This window comes from Cyclopterus lumpus, chromosome 13 (assembly GCF_009769545.1).
Source record: "Cyclopterus lumpus isolate fCycLum1 chromosome 13, fCycLum1.pri, whole genome shotgun sequence".
NCBI classification, from domain to species: domain Eukaryota; kingdom Metazoa; phylum Chordata; class Actinopteri; order Perciformes; family Cyclopteridae; genus Cyclopterus; species Cyclopterus lumpus.
Window position 1 is genome coordinate 19,003,039 of NC_046978.1, and position 22,594 is coordinate 19,025,632.

At 43.2% G+C, this 22,594-nt stretch overlaps 2 protein-coding genes across 2 annotated transcripts; both read right to left on the reverse strand.

Moving 5' to 3' along the window:
- Positions 1-1,118: 1,118 nt before the first annotated feature.
- ywhae1 (tyrosine 3-monooxygenase/tryptophan 5-monooxygenase activation protein, epsilon polypeptide 1) lies at positions 1,119-10,494 on the reverse strand. Its single transcript, XM_034547971.1, has 6 exons — positions 10,179-10,494; positions 7,650-7,849; positions 6,903-7,009; positions 5,642-5,848; positions 5,364-5,500; positions 1,119-2,284 (listed from the first exon to the last, which is right to left on the reverse strand). The coding sequence occupies exons 1-6, from the start codon at positions 10,240-10,242 to the stop codon at positions 2,232-2,234; spliced, it is 768 nt and encodes a 255-aa protein (XP_034403862.1). The 5' UTR covers positions 10,243-10,494; the 3' UTR covers positions 1,119-2,231.
- Positions 10,495-15,522: 5,028 nt separating this feature from the next.
- Positions 15,523-21,957, reverse strand: crk (v-crk avian sarcoma virus CT10 oncogene homolog). Its single transcript, XM_034549264.1, has 3 exons — positions 21,436-21,957; positions 20,439-20,983; positions 15,523-16,694 (listed from the first exon to the last, which is right to left on the reverse strand). The coding sequence occupies exons 1-3, from the start codon at positions 21,653-21,655 to the stop codon at positions 16,557-16,559; spliced, it is 903 nt and encodes a 300-aa protein (XP_034405155.1). The 5' UTR covers positions 21,656-21,957; the 3' UTR covers positions 15,523-16,556.
- Positions 21,958-22,594: the final 637 nt, after the last annotated feature.

The window sequence follows — 22,594 nt, forward strand, 5'->3', positions numbered from 1 at the left end:
TTTCATTGACGTTTGTTCCCCGCCAGCAGGAACCCGGTTCTCCGACAACAGAACACCGATGAAGGGTCCAGTTTCCACAGGAAGCTGGAGGACAGATGTAGAGGACCAGAACACACACACACACACACACACACACACACACACAGATCCAGCAGAGACCAGTCCACCGTGGACAGACCCAGATACCAGGCAGTCAACCTCTTGTGTGACCTGCAGAGGGCGCTGCAGGTCACAACACAAGATATATATATATATATATATAAATAAGATGCCTTGCCCAAGAGCCCCAGAACTGTGCCTGCGAAAAACATATCCCATCATCTTGTTTTACAAGTGGAGAGATGGACTTTGGATGACACCGTGTGTAAACACGCCTTACGTTGCAGCAATCACAATGATTACAGCTCGTCGTCACGGCAACCAACTGTTAAGACAAACAAGAGAGACGCACGTGAATTATGACCTGATGATTGTGCCAGAAGAAAGGGATCACCTGAAGTTCACGAGGACAATGAATGTCTGTTCCAAATGAACTAAAAAAATGCACGTAATGATTATTTAGACGAAGGTCAGGGGGATCAACAAGGTCGTAAGGGTACATCCTCTGGGAACCATGAACTATCCAATTGTCCTGTATGTGTTGAAATGTCTCACTGGGTCAGGGGGGGATTGCAAAAACTGTGGGGACCTTGAATGTCTTGGAAAATGGAAAGCACTCATCCTCTTGGGACTGTGAATGCGTGTAATAAATCAGTCATTCCACACATAACAAAAACAAACATGGTGGCACGAGAGGAAAAGTTAGGGGATTACCAGTCATTAGGGTACATCCTCTGGGAACCATGTATGCATGTACCAAATTAGCTGAAAATCCATTTAATAGTCATGGAGACGTTCTACTCCAAATAAATGTATTTCGCGGCGAGCACAAAAACTCTGGGGACCTTGAATGCCTCTCCAAAACGGAGCTTTGGCCACCAAAATACAATAAATCACATCCAGGACTTGAGGGTCAGACTCAGACCTGTCTTAAAGGGACACTACCACTTCCGTCCACAGGGGGCGCCAGAAGACATCCGAGACAAATAAAAAAATAAAAACACAAACGCCTCAGTTTGTAACGTTTAATTTAGATTGTTTAATGTTAATTCCATGCTGTGTTTCAGTAAGAACAATACAGATTCCCTGTCTGTGGCTCCAGTCAGATATCCAGTAGTACAAATCAGCTCCACGTTACACATAATGAAGCAAAAAAATAAGGAGAAACGAAAATGAAACCGCAAAAAAAGAAAGAAACCTCTGAACTCAAGGGGAGGTTTTTTTTTGTTTTTGTTATTTTTTAAAGGAAGAAAGTAGGGGGGGAGAATGTGTTAACTTATGCGAGCACTGACGATCCTTTTTGTATTTTAGGGGCCGAATCGAGACTTGAGTGAACTTTTTTTTTAGTTTGTTTAATTAAAACCACCAACTAGCGATAAGTCGACCTCGGGAGATTCAGCATGTGTGCACGGTTACAGTATTTCAGCACAAAGTACAACTACAAAAACATGACAACAGAATCACTACGGTGTAAAAGTTAAGCTCCTTTTGCTCCAACGTGGATATCGCGAATTTTTGCCAAACTTCCTCTGAAATCCTAAGTTAAAAAAAAAAAAAAAAAAAAAAAGGGGCACTTGTAGTTTTCCAAACTGCCCAACGACAACAACGACAACAAACGACAACAACAAAAAAAAAGATAAAATGATCCGCATGACAATTCACAAAAAAAATACGAGCACTAAAAAAAAAAATAGCTCCCATAAAAGTTAATTTCTGTAATTACATTAAGAAAAAATTCTCAATACATCCAGCAACCGATACAAATATTGAAAAAAAAAAAAACGAACAAAAAAAATACAATAATGAAAACGAAGATAAGGTTTCAGAACCGCTTGTACCAGGACATAAAAACACCAAAACAACCCAGGGACGCTCTTCATCTTTGACTTTCTAACATCGTGTTTCCTGTCTCAATTAAGTGCTATTGACTTGAATGATGTAAGGGCTAATATAAAAATAAAAAAGAAGAGAAAAATAAAACTTGTTGGCTCCGTGGGCCCTGCTGGGGTCACCGAGCTGCAGTGGTGGAAGAAAGGAAAAAGGGAAGGGGAGGGGGGAGAAGGGGATGGTGAGGGGAGGGCTGCAGGTGGGAGGGGGAGGGGCTCAAGTTGTTGGCTGTTGGTGGCATCGTCTCACTGGGCCTCGTCCTCAACGTCTTGCAGTGCCTCTTTGTTTTGTTCTTCACCTGGTGGAGAGAACAAACAAACAATCAGGGGTTGTTTGTTTGTTTACAGAGTGTTCAGAGGCTTTCACTGAAGTAGAAGTACAACAGTACGCGTTAAAAGTCCTGCATTCAGAGTATAAAGTGTATTTTAATACCTCGAATTGTGAGAAGTGAAAGCAGCCGTGATGCAGGTGATGATCTCATGGTGTAGTTGTTATATATATATATATATATATATATATACATACACACACACACACATATATATATATATATATACACATATACACACACATATATATATATATATATATATATATATATATATATATATATATACACACACATACACATATATATGTATATATAGTTGTTATTACTGAAGGACTAACGCATACTTTGTAGTCTTTATATAGTTACATTTGTGTATAATAAACTTTAAAATGTGTGTACGTGTACGTCAGTCACATTCATGTGATCGGAAATAAATAAAATAAAAAGCTTCGACATCCTAAACTTTGTGTTTTGAATGGAGAATAAACTATTTTTATGTAATCATTTCATGCTTTGCCAGAGAAAGCTAAATAAATATAAAATAATAATGTAAAAAAAAGGAGCCAGTGTATTTTGTCTGCCAGAGAAGGAGCAATGCATTGTGGGAGAACAACCGTGAGCTCGTCGTGCACAGATGTTCAGCACATATAAATACTATTTATATACTATTACAACTTATAATGCTGGAAAACATTTGTTATGATTGTACATCAACATTATTGTTGCAATTTTCCACATCTGGAGAATGTCATTTTTAATACTATATTTGAGCACTTCCTGTTTGCATTACCAAAATAAAATGCAGTATTTTTCTTGTGACATTTCTTGTGAAATACTTGCTAGATAAGGAATCGAAGTACCACCTTTTAATTATTACAACTGAGCACACACCTCACCCCCTTTTTCTGTTAAACATAAATGACATTTATAAAGAAATATATATATATATATATATATATATATGGACATTACTAAAGGGCAAACTATGTGGAAATCAAGGGCTGGCGGCAGCAGAGCCGTCTGTGTGATGACGTCATAGTTGATGATGTCATCGTCAGCCTAAAGGGGTTTTTTAAAGACTGTTTTGAAAGGCCAAACGGCAACAAATAAAAATTAAAGCTGAGTATTTCGTAAAGATGAAAACATTCCTTGGACCACAACATTGAGTGATTAGAGTTGTAAATGTTTTGATCCCACACGTCCTACTGCAAACTAAAACCAAAAATATGAAGTCAAACATTAACACGAGTCAAACTGGGCGGAACTCAAGGAAACCAGTTTGGAGGCTTTGGTGGGAAGATCAAAGATTACTGCTCGTTAACGGTTAATACAGAATCCAAGCAACAGGTGAGTGTTTTGAATTATTAAACCACGAGTGAGTTAGTGTTGAGAGGGAGAACGAACACACACACACACACACACACACACACACACACAAGTCTATGCTTCATGTGTTAATGCTGCATTCTCTCTCCTGACCACCAGGGGGCGACTCCTCTGGTTGTATAGAAGTATATGCTTCATGTGTTAATGCTGCATTCTCTCTCCTGACCACCAGGGGGCGACTCCTCTGGTTGTATAGAAGTCTATGCTTCATGTGTTAAAGCTGCATTCTCTCTCCTGACCACCAGGGGGTGACTCCTCTGGTTGTATAGAAGTCTATGCTTCATGTGTTAAAGCTGCATTCTCTCTACTGACCACCAGGGGGCGACTCCTCTGGTTGTATAGAAGTCTACGCTTCATGTGTTAAAGCTGCATTCTCTCTCCTGACCACCAGGGGGCGACTCCTCTGGTTGTATAGAAGTCTACGCTTCATGTGTTAAAGCTGCATTCTCTCTCCTGACCACCAGGGGGCGACTCCTCTGGTTGTATAGAAGTCTACGCTTCATGTGTTAAAGCTGCATTCTCTCTCCTGACCACCAGGGGGCGACTCCTCTGGTTGTATAGAAGTCTATGCTTCATGTGTTAAAGCTGCATTCTCTCTCCTGACCACCAGGGGGCGACTCCTGGTTGTATAGAAGTCTACGCTTCATGTGTTAAAGCTGCATTCTCTCTCCTGACCACCAGGGGGCGACTCCTCTGGTTGTATAGAAGTCTATCCTTCATGTGTCAAAGCTGCATTCTCTCTCCTGACCACCAGGGGGCGACTCCTCTGGTTGTATATGTTCATTTAGTAAATTATGGTCATTTAGAGTCAAACAGACATAAAGCAGGGGATGGTCACTTCCTGTTCACCGGTTGCAAAAAAACAACATGGCGACGGACAAAATGGCTGAACTCAAAAACATCAGTCCAGAAACCAACGAGGTGGCGTTACCATGACTACGTCCACTTCTTAGTTACGGCCCATGATTCCGAGCAGCTTTGCGAATGACAAACAAAACAGAGTCGTAGGAATACCCCGTTTCTTTACCGACTGGCTTAAAAAAGAAAAGAAAAACAAGAAACTGTATTTCTGTATCTGTAGTTCAGTGGTTTCATCTATGGAAACTAATATTTCCCACAATTTAAATGTAATTGCTGGTGGAAGAGCAGGCAGTCTTTTCTCTGCAGCGCTGTGAGCAGCATGATCCGGGCCCTGAAAGCTTAAGCTGGTGCCGAGTGTGGCCTTTTTAAATCATGGCTTAACTTTGGACCGTCCCTGACCTTCAACAACCAGACCCCAGCACACACACACACACACACACACACACACACACACACACACACACTTCCTGTTAACACTGAGAGTGTGTGCAAACTTTTAAGAGCTCGTTCTCATTAACAAACATCAGCAGGAGGAGCGTAGAACTTTTCCTCAGGCAGAGAAACTGGTAGGTTTGTACTGAATGTCTTAAAAAAATACCATGAAAACTAACTTCAGACTTTGTAAGTAAAAAAAACTGTCTCTGAAAAAGGCTCAACGCCAACAAATATGGACTAAAGCCGACTTTTAAAGACAAAAACAACGTTGTGAATTTGGGAAATGATTACATCCGTCTTTTTAAAAATTAAACTGGACAAATGGAAAACTCGACTTTTGGGTTTAAGATACCGTGATGCTTACCTTCTCCCTGCATATCTGAAGTCCATAATGTCAGGTTGTCACGTAACAACTGCATGATAAGTGTGGAGTCCTTGTAGCTGTCTTCATTCAGTGTGTCCAGTTCTGCGATGGCGTCGTCAAACGCGGCCTTCGCCAACCTGCACAGACACACTTCTGTTGACATCACTTCATACTTTCACTTTAAAAAAAAAAAACAAACGGGAGGAAAAAACCCAGCGCACGGAAGGTGCCGCGCTTAAAACACTTAAATACACACGAGAAGGAAAAGCGTATTTCACCTGCAGGCGCGGTCGGGAGAGTTTAAGATCTCGTAGTAGAAGACGGAGAAGTTGAGGGCGAGGCCGAGGCGGATGGGGTGCGTGGGCGGGAGCTCCAACATGGCGAGGTCGGTGGCCGTTTTGTAGGCCACCAGGCTGTTCTCTGCCGCCTCCTTTCTGTGGTTGCCAGTGGCAAACTCTGCCAGGTACCTGTGGTAGTCCCCCTTCCTGGAATTGAGAGGAAAAATGGCCACGAAATAAGCGTCAAGTGTATAAGATTATAAGTTAATTGTTTTTGTGTCTTGATGGAGCTTTCTGTGCAACTTATTACACTTTATATTCACTTTATACCAGACGGCAACCTCCAGTTCTACCGAGTGACGCTGATGCTTCATGTGTTGAAGCTGCATTCTCTCTCCTGACCACCAGGGGGCGACTCCTCTGGTTGTATAGAAGTCTAAGCTTCATGTGTTGAAGCTGCATTCTCTCTCCTGACCACCAGGGGGCGACTCCTCTGGTTGTATAGAAGTCTAAGCTTCATGTGTTAAAGCTGCATTCTCTCTCCTGACCACCAGGGGGCGAATCCTCTGGTTGTATAGAAGTCTATGCTTCATGTGTTAAAGCTGCATTCTCTCTACTGACCACCAGGGGGCGAATCCTCTGGTTGTATAGAAGTCCATGCTTCATGTGTTGAAGCTGCATTCTCTCTACTGACCACCAGGGGGCGAATCCTCTGGTTGTATAGAAGTCCATGCTTCATGTGTTGAAGCTGCATTCTCTCTCCTGACCACCAGGGGGCGACTCCTCTGGTTGTATAGAAGTCTATGCTTCATGTGTTGAAGCTGCATTCTTTCTCCTGACCACCAGGGGGCGACTCCTCTGGTTGTATAGAAGTCTATGCTTCATGTGTTAAAGCTGCATTCTCTCTCCTGACCACCAGGGGGCGACTCCTCTGGTTGTATAGAAGTCTATGCTTCATGTGTTAAAGCTGCATTCTCTCTACTGACCACCAGGGGGCGAATCCTCTGGTTGTATAGAAGTCTATGCTTCATGTGTTAAAGCTGCATTCTCTCTCCTGACCACCAGGGGGCGACTCCTCTGGTTGTATAGAAGTCCATGCTTCATGTGTTAAAGCTCCATTCTCTCTCCTGACCACCAGAGTCAAACAGACCATAGAGCAGGGGGTGCTTTAGGGCGGGGCTACAAAGTGATTGACATCACGTGCAGGGACTGGAGGCGTGGTTTATTTAGTCCTCTACTACTTTACATTCAGACCACTTACATTTTGTTGTAGAAGACTTTAGACTCTCCCATGACAGCAGAGGGGAGTAGGTGTCTGTCCAGTGCATCCAGAATATCACCACAGATTGACTTCAGCTCCTTCTCAACCTGCCAAACAAACAAAATTAAGATAATTAAAAAAAACAAAAAAACATTTGAATCATTTTATTTGAGATATTGTTCCAGCACGTGCGATATCTGTAAATATTACCTGCATTGTTTTCTCATTACAACATATATTTATATACAAGACCAAAGCTATTGCAATGTCAGACCCCCAACCCCCTTTGTTCGGGTCTCTATCGGCCCTTTTAAAGCCCCTTGCTCACAACCTGGAGCAGCTCTGTTCCCAGGGGAGGTGCAGAACAGAAGAAGTGACGGCCCAGCAGCAGGACCACCCGACTCTGAATCCCATTAGGTCATTGACTGCAGCCCGGCAGCCTCTCCCAGCTCTCTGACACACTCTGGCCCCTCCCAGATTAATAGCCAGCTCTTATTTCCCCTTCATAAAAAAAAAAAGCTAGACGGAGCTATGACTCAGATGCAGCGTCTGCGGCGTGTATTATTAAATACGAGCGCGGCAGATCCCAGAAGCTGCCAAATGACTAAATGTATTCGGGACGGTGGGAATCCATCGCGAGTGCTCCTTACAGACGCAGACTAAAACACCAACGCTACGTCTTGTTTTTTTTTCCCCTCTCTCCCTGTAAATAAGCGACACCCTGTCACTCCCCGCCGAGCGCTTTACCGTTTGCCTGTATTCCCGGATCATCTTCAGCTTCTCCTCCCCGCCCTTGCTCTCTTCCCTCTGTTCGATACTGCTGATTATCCTCCAGGAGGCTCTCCGGGCGCCGATCACGTTCTTGTAGGCCACCGACAGGAGGTTCCTCTCCTCCACCGTGAGCTCCACGTCCATGCCCGCCACGTTCTTCATAGACACCACCATCTCTGTGGAAGGGGGCATGCAAAAGCACTCGGATGTTTTAATTCATTACAATCTTGAGAATACGCCAAACGACTCAGCTGTCAATCCTCCCGATGAGTCACGTCGCCCGACTAACGAGATTTACGCCTTTAATAAACAAAGGCGTCGTTTTTTTATAAAATTATCACGGGGTGACACAACGCCTCCAAACTGGCGGAGGTTCAGATGGTAAACCACCCAATAATACGCCATTACGACACTTCAATTTCACTGTCGAGTGTTTTTTTTGGTTGAGGCGTGAGAGGGACTTCGTGCTCAAAAAGATAATAATTTACAGCTCTTACAGAATATATGCAAGTCAGGTGTGACCGTGAAATGACAAGAGGGTGTTTAGAGTACACGTTGGCGTGCAAAGCGTCCATCTATCCAGTGGCAACGATCCAACACAAACACACACACACACACACGCAGAGCTACACAGTGAGTCGAGGAGGGGCGATGCAGGCCGTGGCACACACACCTCAAACTTTAAATATTAACGATTAAAACGATGGCGGCCTCCACTTGTTCCAATACCGGTATATCGGAGCGAGTGCACGAGTATACGCAATAATAAATCACCATTAATACGGTCGCTCGCTGCCCGATCGCTACTGCACATGTGCAAACTAGTCCTACGCACCTTGCGGTTAAACGCTGGGGCACGATATTATTTCTTTATAATTCTATATGTTAGCTAACGTACGGAGGTTGCATTGTGATGCGTTCAAGAGCTCAGTAAAAAAAAAAAAGCATGTGTACAAACGCGATCTTGGTAAATTTTGTTTTTGTATCAAATAGCTGTTATAACAAGTTATTGAAACGCACTGGAATCGGATGGGAAGTCTGCTTCAATGGGCAAGTTCGGGGATCAGAATCGGTATCGGAAGGGAAAAACAATCATATTGGAACATTTATTACCTGCAATGTATGAAAATGTTACGTTTTTTTTTTTTTTAAATTAATGACTGTTGATGGATGCAAAATGTAAATAAGACACACACAGAAGGTGTGAATGTTTTTTTTCTTCTTCTCCACGTCACGTTAAAAGCCGCCCGTCGTCTGCGATATCTTTTGTTTTAACTATCGCGAAGATGGTTGTGTGTATATATATATATATATATATATGACATTTTGTACAGTGTCACGTCATAACGAGGCCTAAATGATCTGCTGTTGCATGAAGGTGTGCACCAGATTCAAACAGCCTCTTTAGCACCCTTTTACACATGTTATGTACTTGTGAGTCGCGCCTTTATTAAAAGAAATAAAAAAACAAGACATTATGGAGTATTTTTGCATAAAAAGCACAAGTGCAGGGTTCTTCTCACGTCATTGGGTTTGTCGCTTTTGTACTTCTCAGGTTTTAAAATGTTATTTTATACTAGAAGGTGGGATTCTCTTTGTTTTAAATACATTTTTCAACCACCTATTGCAGCAACAACAAAAAAAAAAGAAGAAGAGAAGAAATCCGACCACATTCAGCCAGAGGCCCATAAATCAGCCTGTAAATACAGAGAGTGAGTCATGGCTCATTCCCTCCACGTTACTGGGCGACGTGGTGGCGAAGGCAGCCCCGGCTAAAAACAGCCTGGACCCGGCCTGTGACGGTGGGTCGGTGGGTCGGTGGGTCGGTGGGTGGGGGGGAAGTAGGGGGTCATTTTCACCAATCGATTCTGTATAGGGGGAGGGAGGCGGAAGGGAGGAGACAGCTGCCCTCCCACTCACGTTAAAGTTAACGGCTAAATACAAATGTAAAGAAATCACGCAAAATAAAATAATTGTAAGTAATAATAATAAAAAAGGGGTAAACGGTGCCGTGAACTGTGGGTGTTTCCAGGAGCGCAGCCGTTGAAGTCAGTCGTTAGCCCTGGTGCAGGGGAGGGGGAGGCACCTCCTGACAGTTCACGCTCCGGCAATCCGCCATTTTGTTACGGCCCTTCTCTTCGCTAACGGTATATAGCCGCACATCCGTACTTTTTTTTTTTTTCTTGCCCCTGTTCTTTTTAAAAAATAAAAATAAAAAACACGGCGGCTTTATGACAATTTGCCATTTTTAATATCGCACTAGCTTTTTTTTTTTTTTTTTTTTTTTTTAAATTTTTTTAAATAGTTTTTTTTTTCTCCAAATCGGAACGAACTGCCATTGTTAAACTGAAACACGACGGCCGTTGCACCCCACACACACACACACGTTAGCACCCCTAGCTGGCTGCTGCCGTTGCTTCTGCATCTTCTCCGTTTTAAAAAAAAGAAAAAAAAAACTCCCCGCGGCGACCATGAGAGCCCCGCACGAAGAGCGCGTTGTCTTACCGTCATATCGCTCTGCCTGCTCGGCCAGCTTCGCCTGGTAAACGAGGTCCTCTCGCTCTCCCATCGTGTGTCGAGGTGCGGCAGCTGGAGGAGGCGAAACGGGGTCGAAACGCGGCGATTCTTCAGTGGGGGGGGAGAGAGAAAAACACACGGCGGAGCGCCAGGTCTGTCGGCGGTTCCTAGAAATCAACTGGGTCGATGAGTGGTGTTCCGCCCCACCGGCAGCGATGTGCTGTTGATGGAGTAAAGATGGCGGCCGGTCTCATCAGAGCGCTGCACATACGCACATGAATCACCAGTTCTGATACCTCCTTCCTTCCTTCCTTCCTTCCTCCTTTCATCCTTCCTTCCTCCTTTCTTCCCCCCCCCCCCCCCAAAGTAAAAAAATATATTTGAAAAGAGAAAATCGATCTCAATATATATATACATATATATATATATAAAACGATGTAAATATATATTTAAGTATATATATACATAAAAATATATATTTAAACATTTTTATTATACTTAACTATTCTTTGGGGACAAGTACAAATATTATATTCCCCAAATAATAGTTTTATATAAATATATATTTATCCTTTATTTGAACTATATATATTTATCAATATATATATAAAACGATGTAAATATATATTTAAGTATATACATACATCTATATATATATGTATATATATATACATATACATATATATATATGTATATGTATATATATATATATATGTATGTATATATATATATATATATATATATATATATTTAAAAAATATATTTTAACATGTTTATTATACTTAACTATTTATTGGGGACATCACATGTTGGTCCTTCCCCCAAGTAAAAATATTATATTCTCCAAATAATAGTTTAATATAAATATATATTTATATTGAACTATGTAAACATATATTTGTATTGAACTATAAATATTCTGAAATATATATATAAATATATATTTAACTATATATTTATATATATATCAAAATAAATATATACGATATATAAATATACATTTAACTATAAATATATATTTATTTTTAACTATATATATATATAAACCAACATCCTCAAATAATAATTAATCATATATATATATATATATATATATATATATATATATATATATATATATATGTTGGTTGAAGTTTCTATAATTACTTTCTCTGATATATTACAATAGATCAATTTACTTAATGAGTGCCCATTTAGTTGATCATTATTTAATTCGCCACAACTTTTTCATGACAATTAAACCCTTTTCAACTAATAACAAGTAAGTAAAAGGCAGGGAGATTTTCTTTCAAGGTTATTTAATTGCCTATTAAAAAAGAAATGAGCATTTCAGCATTTTATCTGTGCGAGTTATTGGTGTCATTTTAATTAATATCATGTAGTAATTTACCTTTACCGTTTGTTAAAGTAATTCCGTTTACATGTACATGTTTTCACCACAGCAAACATATTTCACGTGAGTTTTCTCGCTGTGTATAACGGAGTCAAGGTTCGCTTTAGCAGGCTGGTAAAACTTGTTTGGATTCATGCTCCTACTGTACATTGACATTATAGTCACCCAGCTTCAGACGGTGTTACTAAAAATAACCCTGGTAATATGAATGGAAAACCCTTTCTGTAACTAGGCAACTGCCATGTGCAGCATGAATGAAAAAGACATTTAAAACATTTGTTTTAGCAAAAAAAGAAATTAAAAAAAGGTCAATACATTTAACAAATCATTTGTCATGGGTTCGACTTTATTTACTAGTATATTAACACATTACATGCTACGGAAAATTAAAAAAAAAAAAGAAGGTAAATTTCAGTTGTGTCTTGAAAGAATATAGTGTTATAATAAAATGGCACATTTTGAACACAATTTCCACCATTTTTTTGCCAACCCCTTCCTTTTTTATGAAAGGAAATGAATGACTTCATGCAGGCCTATTAAAAAAATAAAAAAACAAAAAAGAAAATTCCTGGTGGTTTCATTGGCAATGCAATTTATAAAAAAAGGTAATGATTTATGTAGCTGAGCACCTGCCTTAAGTGAGTGAGAAAGAAGCTCAATTTGATTAAAATAGGCCAATTAAAAAGCTGCAGATTCACACATTATACTTTGATTTTCCCCAATTAAGTCCACCACATTAGAGCTGGGCAATATATTGATGCATCAATACTGTGCTATGAGACTAGATATCCTCTTTTCCTGGTTTAAAAAGCTGCACCACAGCAAAGTGATGTCCTTTTTCTTCACATACCAGACTGTTCCATTATTTACGTCCACAATACTTCGATGATTATTACACAAAAATCTATCTATCTAAATTTGTTTTTGTGTAGAAGCACCAATGTCACCATAATAATGTAAATATTTAAATAATACAAATATTGTGATCATTTAATTTCCTCCCCATCTGCCCCAGCCCTGAACCTACTTTAAAAATAGTAAATATTATTAATTGGAAAATTAAAGATCAATGTGTGGGAGTAATTAAGGGAAATTTAAAAAATAAATAAAAAAAGTAAAAATATAAAACACAAGCTCAGAGTAAAAAAAGAAAAGAAAAGAAACAAGCATTCTGTTAAAATAAAATCTCCTAAACACTGGCAGAACATCATCCCCCCCCCCCCCCCCTCCCCCTCCCCCTCCCCCCTCCCCTCTATCACTCTGAATGCTGTTATAGTGACACCTACAGGCGACATGGTGCACTGGCCAGAAGAAAAAAAATACTGTAATGTGACATCTGAGAGGAAAAAAAGACCGGAAAATGTCTAAACTAGATATTATATATACGAGTAGGTGTGTGTGTGTGTGTGTGTGTGTGTGTGTGTGTGTGTGTGTGTGTGTGTGTGTGTGTGTGTGAGATTGTCAGGTGTCAACAAGTAGATTGATGGAACAGAAAACAACCTATTGGAGGAGGAAATAGGCGAGTAATTTGGCAAATGAAAGGAGATTAAAAAAAACGTGCGCATGTGCATCACAAGGCTTTAAGTAAAAAAAATAATAAAAAAGAGTGGCAGAGGATGAAGTGAGGAAGAGGAGTAAGAGAACATAACGGTGCAAAGTGGCAACGAGATAAAAAAAAAAGGGGGGGGGCAGGTAGCAAATAACATCGCTTTTTTTAAGTGTGCTGAATGCGGAGCGCCAATATGAACCAACATGGCCGACGGCCAACAGACGCAGAATGACGACACACACGCACGCGGTGAAGTGAGAGCTTCCTCGCCTCCTCCCAGCATGCATCAGTAAAAAATCAGCTATGAAGAAAACTACAAAAAAAAGGTAAAAACAATATTTTAGCATGTAATGATAATCACATCGTACATCATGTCATAACAATATGTTCATTTTTTCCCCTCCTTTCTTTTTCTTACAAAAAGAGACTCGTGGTACTTGGTTTGTAGGTGGGATGTGTGTAGAGTGTGTAGTGATGGCTCGACCTCCACCTCGACTAAAGTTCGTCTCGGGTCAGAAGGTCACCGAGCTGCTCGTCTCCTTTTCTTGCCAGTTTCATATTTGGCTTTGGGTTCGCTCTCCTTGGGTTCGCTCTCCTTGGGTTCGGGTTCGTTTTCCTTGGGTTCGCTCTTCTTGGGGTTCGGGTTCGCTCTCCTTGGGTTCGCTCTCCTTGGGTTCGCTCTCCTTGGGTTCGCTCTTCTTGGGGTTCGGGTTCGCTCTCCTTGGGGTTCGCTCTCCTTGGGTTCGCTCTCCTTGGGTTCGCTCTCCTTGGGGTTCGCTCTCCTTGGGGTTCGCTCTCCTTGGGTTCGCTCTCCTTGGGTTCGCTCTCCTTGGGGTTCGCTCTCCTTGGGGTTCGGGTTCGCTCTCCTTGGGGTTCGCTCTCCTTGGGGTTCGCTCTCCTTGGGGTTCGCTCTCCTTGGGGTTCGCTCTCCTTGGGGTTCGCTCTCCTTCGGGTTCGCTCTCCTTGGGGTTCGCTCTCCTTGGGGTTCGCTCTCCTTGGGTTCGCTCTCCTTGGGTTCGCTCTCCTTGGGTTCGCTCTCCTTCGGGTTCGGGTTCGCTCTCCTTGGGTTCGCTCTCCTTCGGGTTCGGGTTCGCTCTCCTTGGGTTCGCTCTTCTTGGGGTTCGGGTTCGCTCTCCTTGGGTTCGCTCTTCTTGGGGTTCGGGTTCGCTCTCCTTGGGTTCGGGTTCGTTTTCCTTGGGGTTCGCTCTCCTTGGGGTTCGCTCTCCTTCGGGTTCGGGTTCGCTCTCCTTCGGGTTCGCTCTCCTTGGGTTCGGGTTCGCTCTCCTTGGGTTCGCTCTCCTTCGGGTTCGCTCTCCTTCGGGTTCGCTCTCCTTCGGGTTCGCTCTCCTTGGGTTCGGGTTCGCTCTCCTTGGGTTCGCTCTCCTTGGGGTTCGCTCTCCTTGGGTTCGGGTTCGCTCTCCTTGGGTTCGCTCTCCTTGGGGTTCGCTCTCCTTGGGTTCGGGTTCGCTCTCCTTGGGGTTCGCTCTCCTTGGGGTCGGGTTCGCTCTCCTTGGGGTCGGGTTTGCTCTCCTTCGGGTTCGCTCTCCTTGGGGTTCGCTCTCCTTGGGGTCGGGTTTGCTCTCCTTCGGGTTCGCTCTCCTTGGGGTTCGCTCTCCTTGGGGTTCGCTCTCCTTGGGGTTCGCTCTCCTTGGGGTTCGGGTTCGCTCTCCTTCGGGTTCGCTCTCCTTGGGTTCGCTCTCCTTCGGGTTCGCTCTCCTTCGGGTTCGCTCTCCTTGGGGTTCGCTCTCCTTGGGGTTCGCTCTCCTTGGGGTTCGCTCTCCTTGGGGTTCGCTCTCCTTGGGTTCGCTCTCCTTGGGGTTCGCTCTCCTTGGGTTCGCTCTCCTTGGGGTTCGCTCTCCTTCGGGGTCGCTCTCCTTCGGGTTCGCTCTCCTTGGGGTTCGCTCTCCTTCGGGTTCGGGTTCGCTCTCCTTGGGGTTCGCTCTCCTTGGGTTCGCTCTCCTTGGGGTTCGCTCTCCTTCGGGTTCGCTCTCCTTCGGGTTCGCTCTCCTTGGGGTTCGCTCTCCTTCGGGTTCGGGTTCGCTCTCCTTGGGTTCGCTCTCCTTGAGTTCGCTCTCCTTGGGGTTCGCTCTCCTTGGGGTTCGCTCTCCTTCGGGTTCGGGTTCGCTCTCCTTCGGGTTCGCTCTCCTCGGGTTCGGGTTCGCTCTCCTTGGGTTCGGGTTCGCTCTCCTTCGGGTTCGGGTTCGCTCTCCTTCGGGTTCGGGTTCGTTCTCCTTGGGTTCGCTCTCCTTGGGTTCGCTCTTCTTGGGGTTCGGGTTCGCTCTCCTTGGGTTCGGGTTCGCTCTCCTTGGGGTTCGCTCTCCTTCGGGTTCGGGTTCGCTCTCCTTGGGTTCGGGTTCGCTCTCCTTGGGTTCGCTCTCCTTCGGGTTCGCTCTCCTTCGGGTTCGGGTTCGCTCTCCTTCGGGTTCGGGTTTGCTCTCCTTGGGTTCGCTCTCCTTCGGGTTCGGGTTCGCTCTCCTTCGTGTTCGGGTTCGCTCTCCTTCGGGTTCGCTTTCCTTTTTCTCCGCCCTCTCGTCTCGTAACGCTGCGTTCGTTGTCCAGTAGGAACAATGAGATACGTCAGAAATAAAAAACAATGGAAAAAACATGGAGGCATCTGGAGACGTCGCATGATTTTAAAAGAAAAGAAAACTTCAAACATTCAAATTATTCGTCCCGAATGTAAAATTCAAAAGACGTGGTGATGATGATGATGATGATGATGATGATGATGACTTTGGGGGAGTGTCTCCGGACCGAGTTCAGTGTCCACGACTCTCTTTGTGGAGTTCGTTGGAATATAGTCGTTTTTTTAAATGGGATGATTATTAAAATCTGGAGATTTCCTTTATCTTTAACTTTGTTCGACCCCGTTTTGAAGACTGTAAATGTTACACATCTTTTAAACAGTTCGGGACTCCCACGTCTTTAATTTGCTGAACAAACGACGTCAACAACAACAACAACATGAAAACACCGGTTTTCTAACGAGCGCTGACATTTTCAGCTCCTGGCCGAGTTGGACGAGAATGTCGGTGCGATTCTCTTGTTTACATGGTGAATATATTAGCTTAGCTTAGCATAAAGCCTGTAAAGTAGTGTGAGGGGGGAAGCTAGCTTGGTCTAAATGCTAGTCCAAATATTATTATTATTATTATTATTATTACTAGGATTTAAACAAACAAGATGGAAGGTTTTAATTAGTGAGCTTTAGAGGTGCTGGTAGCTGGGATTTGTTTTTGGCCGTACGCAGCCGGTGGCAGCCATGATTATTCAGAGGGGTAGAAACGGAGGACGTGTGCGTTGTTTTGTTCTCAAGTGATTCTCTGAAACTGTAAAACCTGCAGAAGACGTGAAGGTCGAGTGAGGAGGTCGGGGGGGGGGGTCCTAATACTAGTGTCCAGGTAGCGGCCTGACCCGTCCGCCCTCAGCTGAGCTCCTCCTCCGCGTTGTGCTGGTCCAGCAGTTTGACGTGCGTGAAGGGAAAGTGGCCTCGCTTGCCTTTACATTCACCCTCCCACTGGCCGTTCACGTTGATTTTGGTCACCATCACCTGGTCGCCCACCTGGAGGGGAGAGGGGGGAGGAGGGGGGTGAGAGGGAGATTCATTATCAGCATCATGAAGAACCACAGAAATACAGATAAGCCTCTTGAATCCATTGTTGCCAGAGAAATGCCATGTGTTAAAGCTGCATTCTCTCTCCTGACCACCAGGGGGCGACTCCTCTGGTTGTATAGAAGTCTATGCTTCATGTGTTAAAGCTGCATTCTCTCTCCTGACCACCAGGGGGCGACTCCTCTGGTTGTAAAGAAGTCTATACTTCATGTGTTAAAGCTGCATTCTCTCTACTGACCACCAGGGGGCGACTCCTCTGGTTGTATAGAAGTCTATGCTTCATGTGTTAAAGCTGCATTCTCTCTCCTGACCACCAGGGGGCGACTCCTCTGGTTGTATAGAAGTCTATGCTTCATGTGTTAAAGCTGCATTCTCTCTCCTGACCACCAGGGGGCGACTCCTCTGGTTGTATAGAAGTCTATGCTTCATGTGTTAAAGCTGCATTCTCTCTCCTGACCACCAGGGGGCGACTCCTCTGGTTGTATAGAAGTCTATGCTTCGTGTGTTAAAGCTGCATTCTCTCTCCTGACCAACAGGGGGCGACTCCTCTGGTTGTATAGAAGTCTATATAAATGACTCTACTTCTCTTGATGTATTCCCTCAGTAAACATTGTAAACATTAGTTTTTGGTCTCAATCTCTAGTTTCAAGTCTTCTTCAATACAGCGTGATGTTCATTTAGTACATTATGGTCATTTAGAGTCAAACAGACAGTATTCCAAGTCGGCGACAGCGGAATCGCCAAAACTTTAGGCTTCAACTTAACCAATGGGCGACTTCACGGTGACCACGCCCACTTCATAAAGACAGATAGTTTGAGAGATCTCTTTAAAACTTTTTTATAGGGTCCAACGAACAAACCACGTTCGCTGTTTGCGGAAAAAGCAACATGGCGACGACCGCGGTCCAAGATGGCGACGCCGAACTAAAGGCTTCAAAACATCCGCCCACGAACCGTCGTCATAGTGATCAGTCGGCAGACAGAGGAGTCCCCCCCTCCCCCTCTCCCCGAGTCAATGAACCCGAGCAAACAGGGACGGGCGGATCCAAAGTTCGACGACTGAACCGGCGGTTTGATGACCCCGTTATGAGGCTTTGATTTGAGAGTGTGTTCATCCTCCTGCTGCAGCTGCACACGCAGAACAAATACATTTAGGCACGTGCAACCGTTAAAAGTAGTAAATACACGACATTTCGTATCTTGATGACGATATATAAATCTCGATAAAGCATTCTGGAAATAACCACAAGATGAAGCCTGTGTTTTTTAAAACTCCCGTGTGAATTAAACTTGATTTTTATTAAGAATGTTAGTGCACGCTTAAAAATAAATAAAATAAATATATATATATATATATATATATATATATAATATATATATAATAATAAATATGTATATTAAAAAAATATTAAGAACGTTAGTGCAAGCTTAAAAATAAATAAATAATATAATTTTCAAATACATTTATTTATATTTATATATATATATAACAAAATTAAAGTAAATTAATATAAATATTTTTTTTAATTATTAAATATATTATTTATATATATATATATATATATATATATATATATATATATATATATATATATATATATATCTATATATAATATCCAAAATCATTTTTTGGATCGCATTTTTAAATGAGACATTCCCTACAAAATATTTCACACCCGATTAACCCGAAGTTACATTTCCTTCACTATTTTGTATGCAACAAATATAAAATAATAATTTTGTTCACGTTCAAATGGCCAAAAGCGACGTCTTCAAAAGCTCGTTTTGCCTCGATTTCTGATCCAAGAACAGGATTTCTTTGAGGACAAATGGGGGGGATTTCGTTACGGTATTAAGATTCTTAAATTATTAATATTCCACGTTTTCTGCATTGTACATTTCTCTTGACAGTTCCTGCTCCCACTGGGACAGAACATAGTGTTCTCAAAAAGATATGAAGAGACTATTTGGCATCTTTAAAAATGGAGAAACACAACAGCTTCGTCTCAGAGGGACTCGTTGTGTTTGGATATCATTAATTTAAAACTGCCGGCTGCCAGAAAAGAATTAAAAGTGGTAAAAGAAATCCAAAAGAGTCCTCGGGATCAACTCAGGACACCAGAGTACGTTCAGGATTAGTGAGTAACGGGGCGGATCAACGCTGATTAATTAATTAACCAATTAACTTTTACTGCCCATCAGCTAGAAACGTTAGCAGCACCGGTGCTAACGGGTACATTGTGATGCGTTCAGGCTCTGTTGAGTGAAAAACGTGTCTTGGGCGTAATAACATCATCGTGATGTGTTCATTCGTCATGTAAAATGTAAATTTAGTTGTGTGACGATGTTTTCCCATTAATATAAAATATATATTTAGAGATTAACTATGAGCTGTTTACTACCTAAAACTATTTCTCTTCTAATACATCATTAAAACTACAAATGACAAGATTTATTATTTATGTATTTAAAATCGTATACAATCTTTTATTTTAATTAATTATTTTTAAGTAAATAGAAGTTTACTGACTTCAGAGAGGTTGAATAGTTTTTTTTGTGGCAATAACATTTTTTAAATTAAAATAAGAATTATATTCTGGAGCCTTGTAGAGCAGCTTGATCAATAATAAATGAATCATCAGTTATTTTGGTCATCTTCAAAAAGCAACACTGCCAAACGTTACCTCGTTTTCAGCTTCTCAAATGTGAAGATTTACTTCCTTTCTCTGGTTATTATGTTTATAAATTACATATTTTGGGGGTTTTGGACCACAAAGACTTCAACTTAAGCTTTAGGAAAAAGTGCTGGACAATATGTTTTAGAATCTTAAGTGACATTTCATAAAAACACACGACACAGGGCGCACATAAAAACCCTGAGACACGGGATCCAGTCCGTCTTCAAGGACTTGATCGTTACTAAGAACGTGCACGTGTAAAAGCTGGAGATCTCCACCATCGGAGGAGGGTTCTCTGCAGACAAGGAGACGAGGAAACGCGAGCTAATCATTAACACCGCTGAGTCACTCCAGGAAAACAAAGCCGGGAACCGACCCCACCGAGCAAAACTTAAAGCGACCCAAAGGTTGACGAAGGAGCTGGAAAAGTCAAAGAAGGTAGTAAGAGGGTAGGAGACACTCGAGCACACTGGCCTCCTCGTCCCTCAGCTTGACTCCTTGCGTCACAGAGACCGGAGGAAATGGTCCCGTTCCCAAACAAACCATTTTCTCCTCCTCCTCCTCCTCCTCAAGCCCGGCCACCGAGAAGCTGAGATCAACGGTGGTTTATCAGGAAGAGGAAGCCAGAGAGTTAATATATAATAACATTTTTTTGGGGGGGAGGGGGGGGGGAGATACCGAGCTGCGACCCTGAGAGATAACAAATGACCAGAGAGACGCCGTGAACCGACCTCCTTGAGGACGAGGAGCGATCGTAATCACCCCGTGAACTCATCTCTCATGTTCGTGGACTACTTAATGACCTTTTGTACGAGCACTTCCTGTTTCTAAAAGCATCTAAAAAAAGGGCCTTCACGGTACGATCCCGAAACAATATTTAAACAAAGGGGTCTGGAAGGAGAATCAGAGCTCATTCTTGGTTCTGCATCCTTCTCGGCTAAAAACGACCTCCTTTTCCTCCAGCAGGTGTTGAGAGGACGACGAGGAGACGCCGCACGCGAGTCCACATATTTACCTCCAGGGCCAGGGCGGTCTTGTCGTAGGCGTTGGGCACCCTCTTCTGTGTGGCCCTGGCATAGACGGGTCCGTTCTGGAGGTTCGGCAGAGGGGTGGGCTGGGCGTACTGGCTCGGGTCTCCCAGCAGCGGAGCGCTGGACGGGGCCGCGGAGCCCTCAGAGTTCCCCCCCGCCGCCGAATTCGGAGACGCCGGCCGGTACTTCTCCACGTACGGCACCGGGATCATGCCCGCCCGGCCCTCAGAGTTCTGAGCGTTCCACCACTGCTCCTCCGGCTTCTCGAGCACCCGGAGGACGTCGCCCTTCCTGAACGGGAGGTCCTCCTCGTCGTTGCCGGGGAAGTCGAACAGCGCCCGGACGTACTCGTCCTCCAGGCGCGGCGGGGGCCCGCCGGGGCCCACGCTGATGAACGAGGTGTGTTTGGACTTGTTGATGGGCTCTATCAGAGTGGTGGTGTCCAAGTAGTGGATCTTGTAGAACTCCAGCAGAGCGGGGAGGGCGTCGAACTCCTGGTCGCCGATACGGAACCTCGGATGGGCCGAACCTGGAGAAAATGGGAGGGGGACGACACACAATGTGACGTCATTTCTCATCAGATCTGAATCTATTTGCATAGCAACAAAACGTGATCCAGGGTGCTTTCCTGAGCGACCAGGAAGAACTTTTTGTTTCCTTGTTTTTTTTCTCGTTTATTTCCCTAGGCCTTCATCCGTTTTCGTTCAACTCCAATTAAATGTTCATTTCTGGAAAATATACTTTTTTTTTTAAAAATAGAAACATATATTCCCCTAGCAATGCCTGCAGAGGAAAAATAAACAAGACTTTTTGAACATTTCCAATGCAATAGGCCACCATGCTGCACGTTAGTGCCATGTGTGTGTGTGTGTGTGACTCCAACACTTAAAAGTCACACGTGTCCGTTATAGTGCTTGTAAAATAATAAAAAGGGGGAGCACTATTGCACATCTCTTTTTTGATTGCAACCGGCTCTCTCACCTGGACCGGATTGCCGGTTGTTGCTGATGCTGTTAATGATGTAATGCGAGACTTTGGAGTTCTCGGAGACGGAGAGCACGTAGTCTCCGGGGCTGGTGATGGAGTCCCGGACCAGGAACACGCCGTGCCGCTGCCCCTGCAGCAGGGACACAGCCTCCTGTCTGCTCAGCCGACCCCAGTACCAGCTGCCGCGGTCCTCCGCGTCAAAATTGCCGGCCATTATTCCAACAAACCCGCTTCCCCGATGAGCCGAGGGCTTTTTGCACCGGGGCCTTTTCCCCCTTTTTCCCGTCCCCCTCCCCTCCGTTCCCGTTATCCACAACTCATACAAAAAAAAAAAACTTTAGCTCCTTAGAAGCACGTTTGGTAAACAGGCGACACCCTGCAGCCCCAGCCGTCTGGACATCAAATCGCCGACACAGAACCGGAACCCGGAAATACAAAAAAAAAAAAAAAAGCATTCTTATGTGTTTAATTTAATTTTAATTTAATTTATAAAATATTAGCAGAAGAATTCTGGCTACAATCCAGCCACTGATGATAACTAACTTAAAAAAAAAAAAAAAAATTAAATGGCGGATACGGGTAAAAGAAAAGATGAAGAAAAAAAAGAAAAGACCTCACTAGCCGGACGTGACGTGAGGGCTAAAATCGGATCTGAAGAATGACTTCCGGTTCGAGCGTCACACCGTTGTATCGCGCTTCACACGAGCTTATAATTATCAGATAACAGTTCTAACACGACAATGACTTGTGGTGGAATTTACATTATAACATTTTGTGTCACTAAGGATCAAATATCTAGAGTTATATTTACTCTTCATCATTACTCGAAGTGACACATTTGTAAGCTCTTATTTTGAAGTGTGCTTCGTTTCCTGTTTAACTTCGTGTTTGATTGTGAAACGTTAAGCTTGCCGTTTTATTTATTTATTATCTCGCCGCGGACGTTATGGTTAACCTTGGTTAATATTTAGAAGCTCTTAAAAATAATATATCCAGCGCGTTTAACCCGGTGGACGGCGGCTTGGCTGCAATTAGTGAGCTTGGCCACTAGGTGTCAGACAAATATCATTTTAAATCCTTAAATATTTCACGATCCATTTGTCCTCAATAAATAATCGAACTAATAAAGGATAAACATTAAATAAGAAAAATA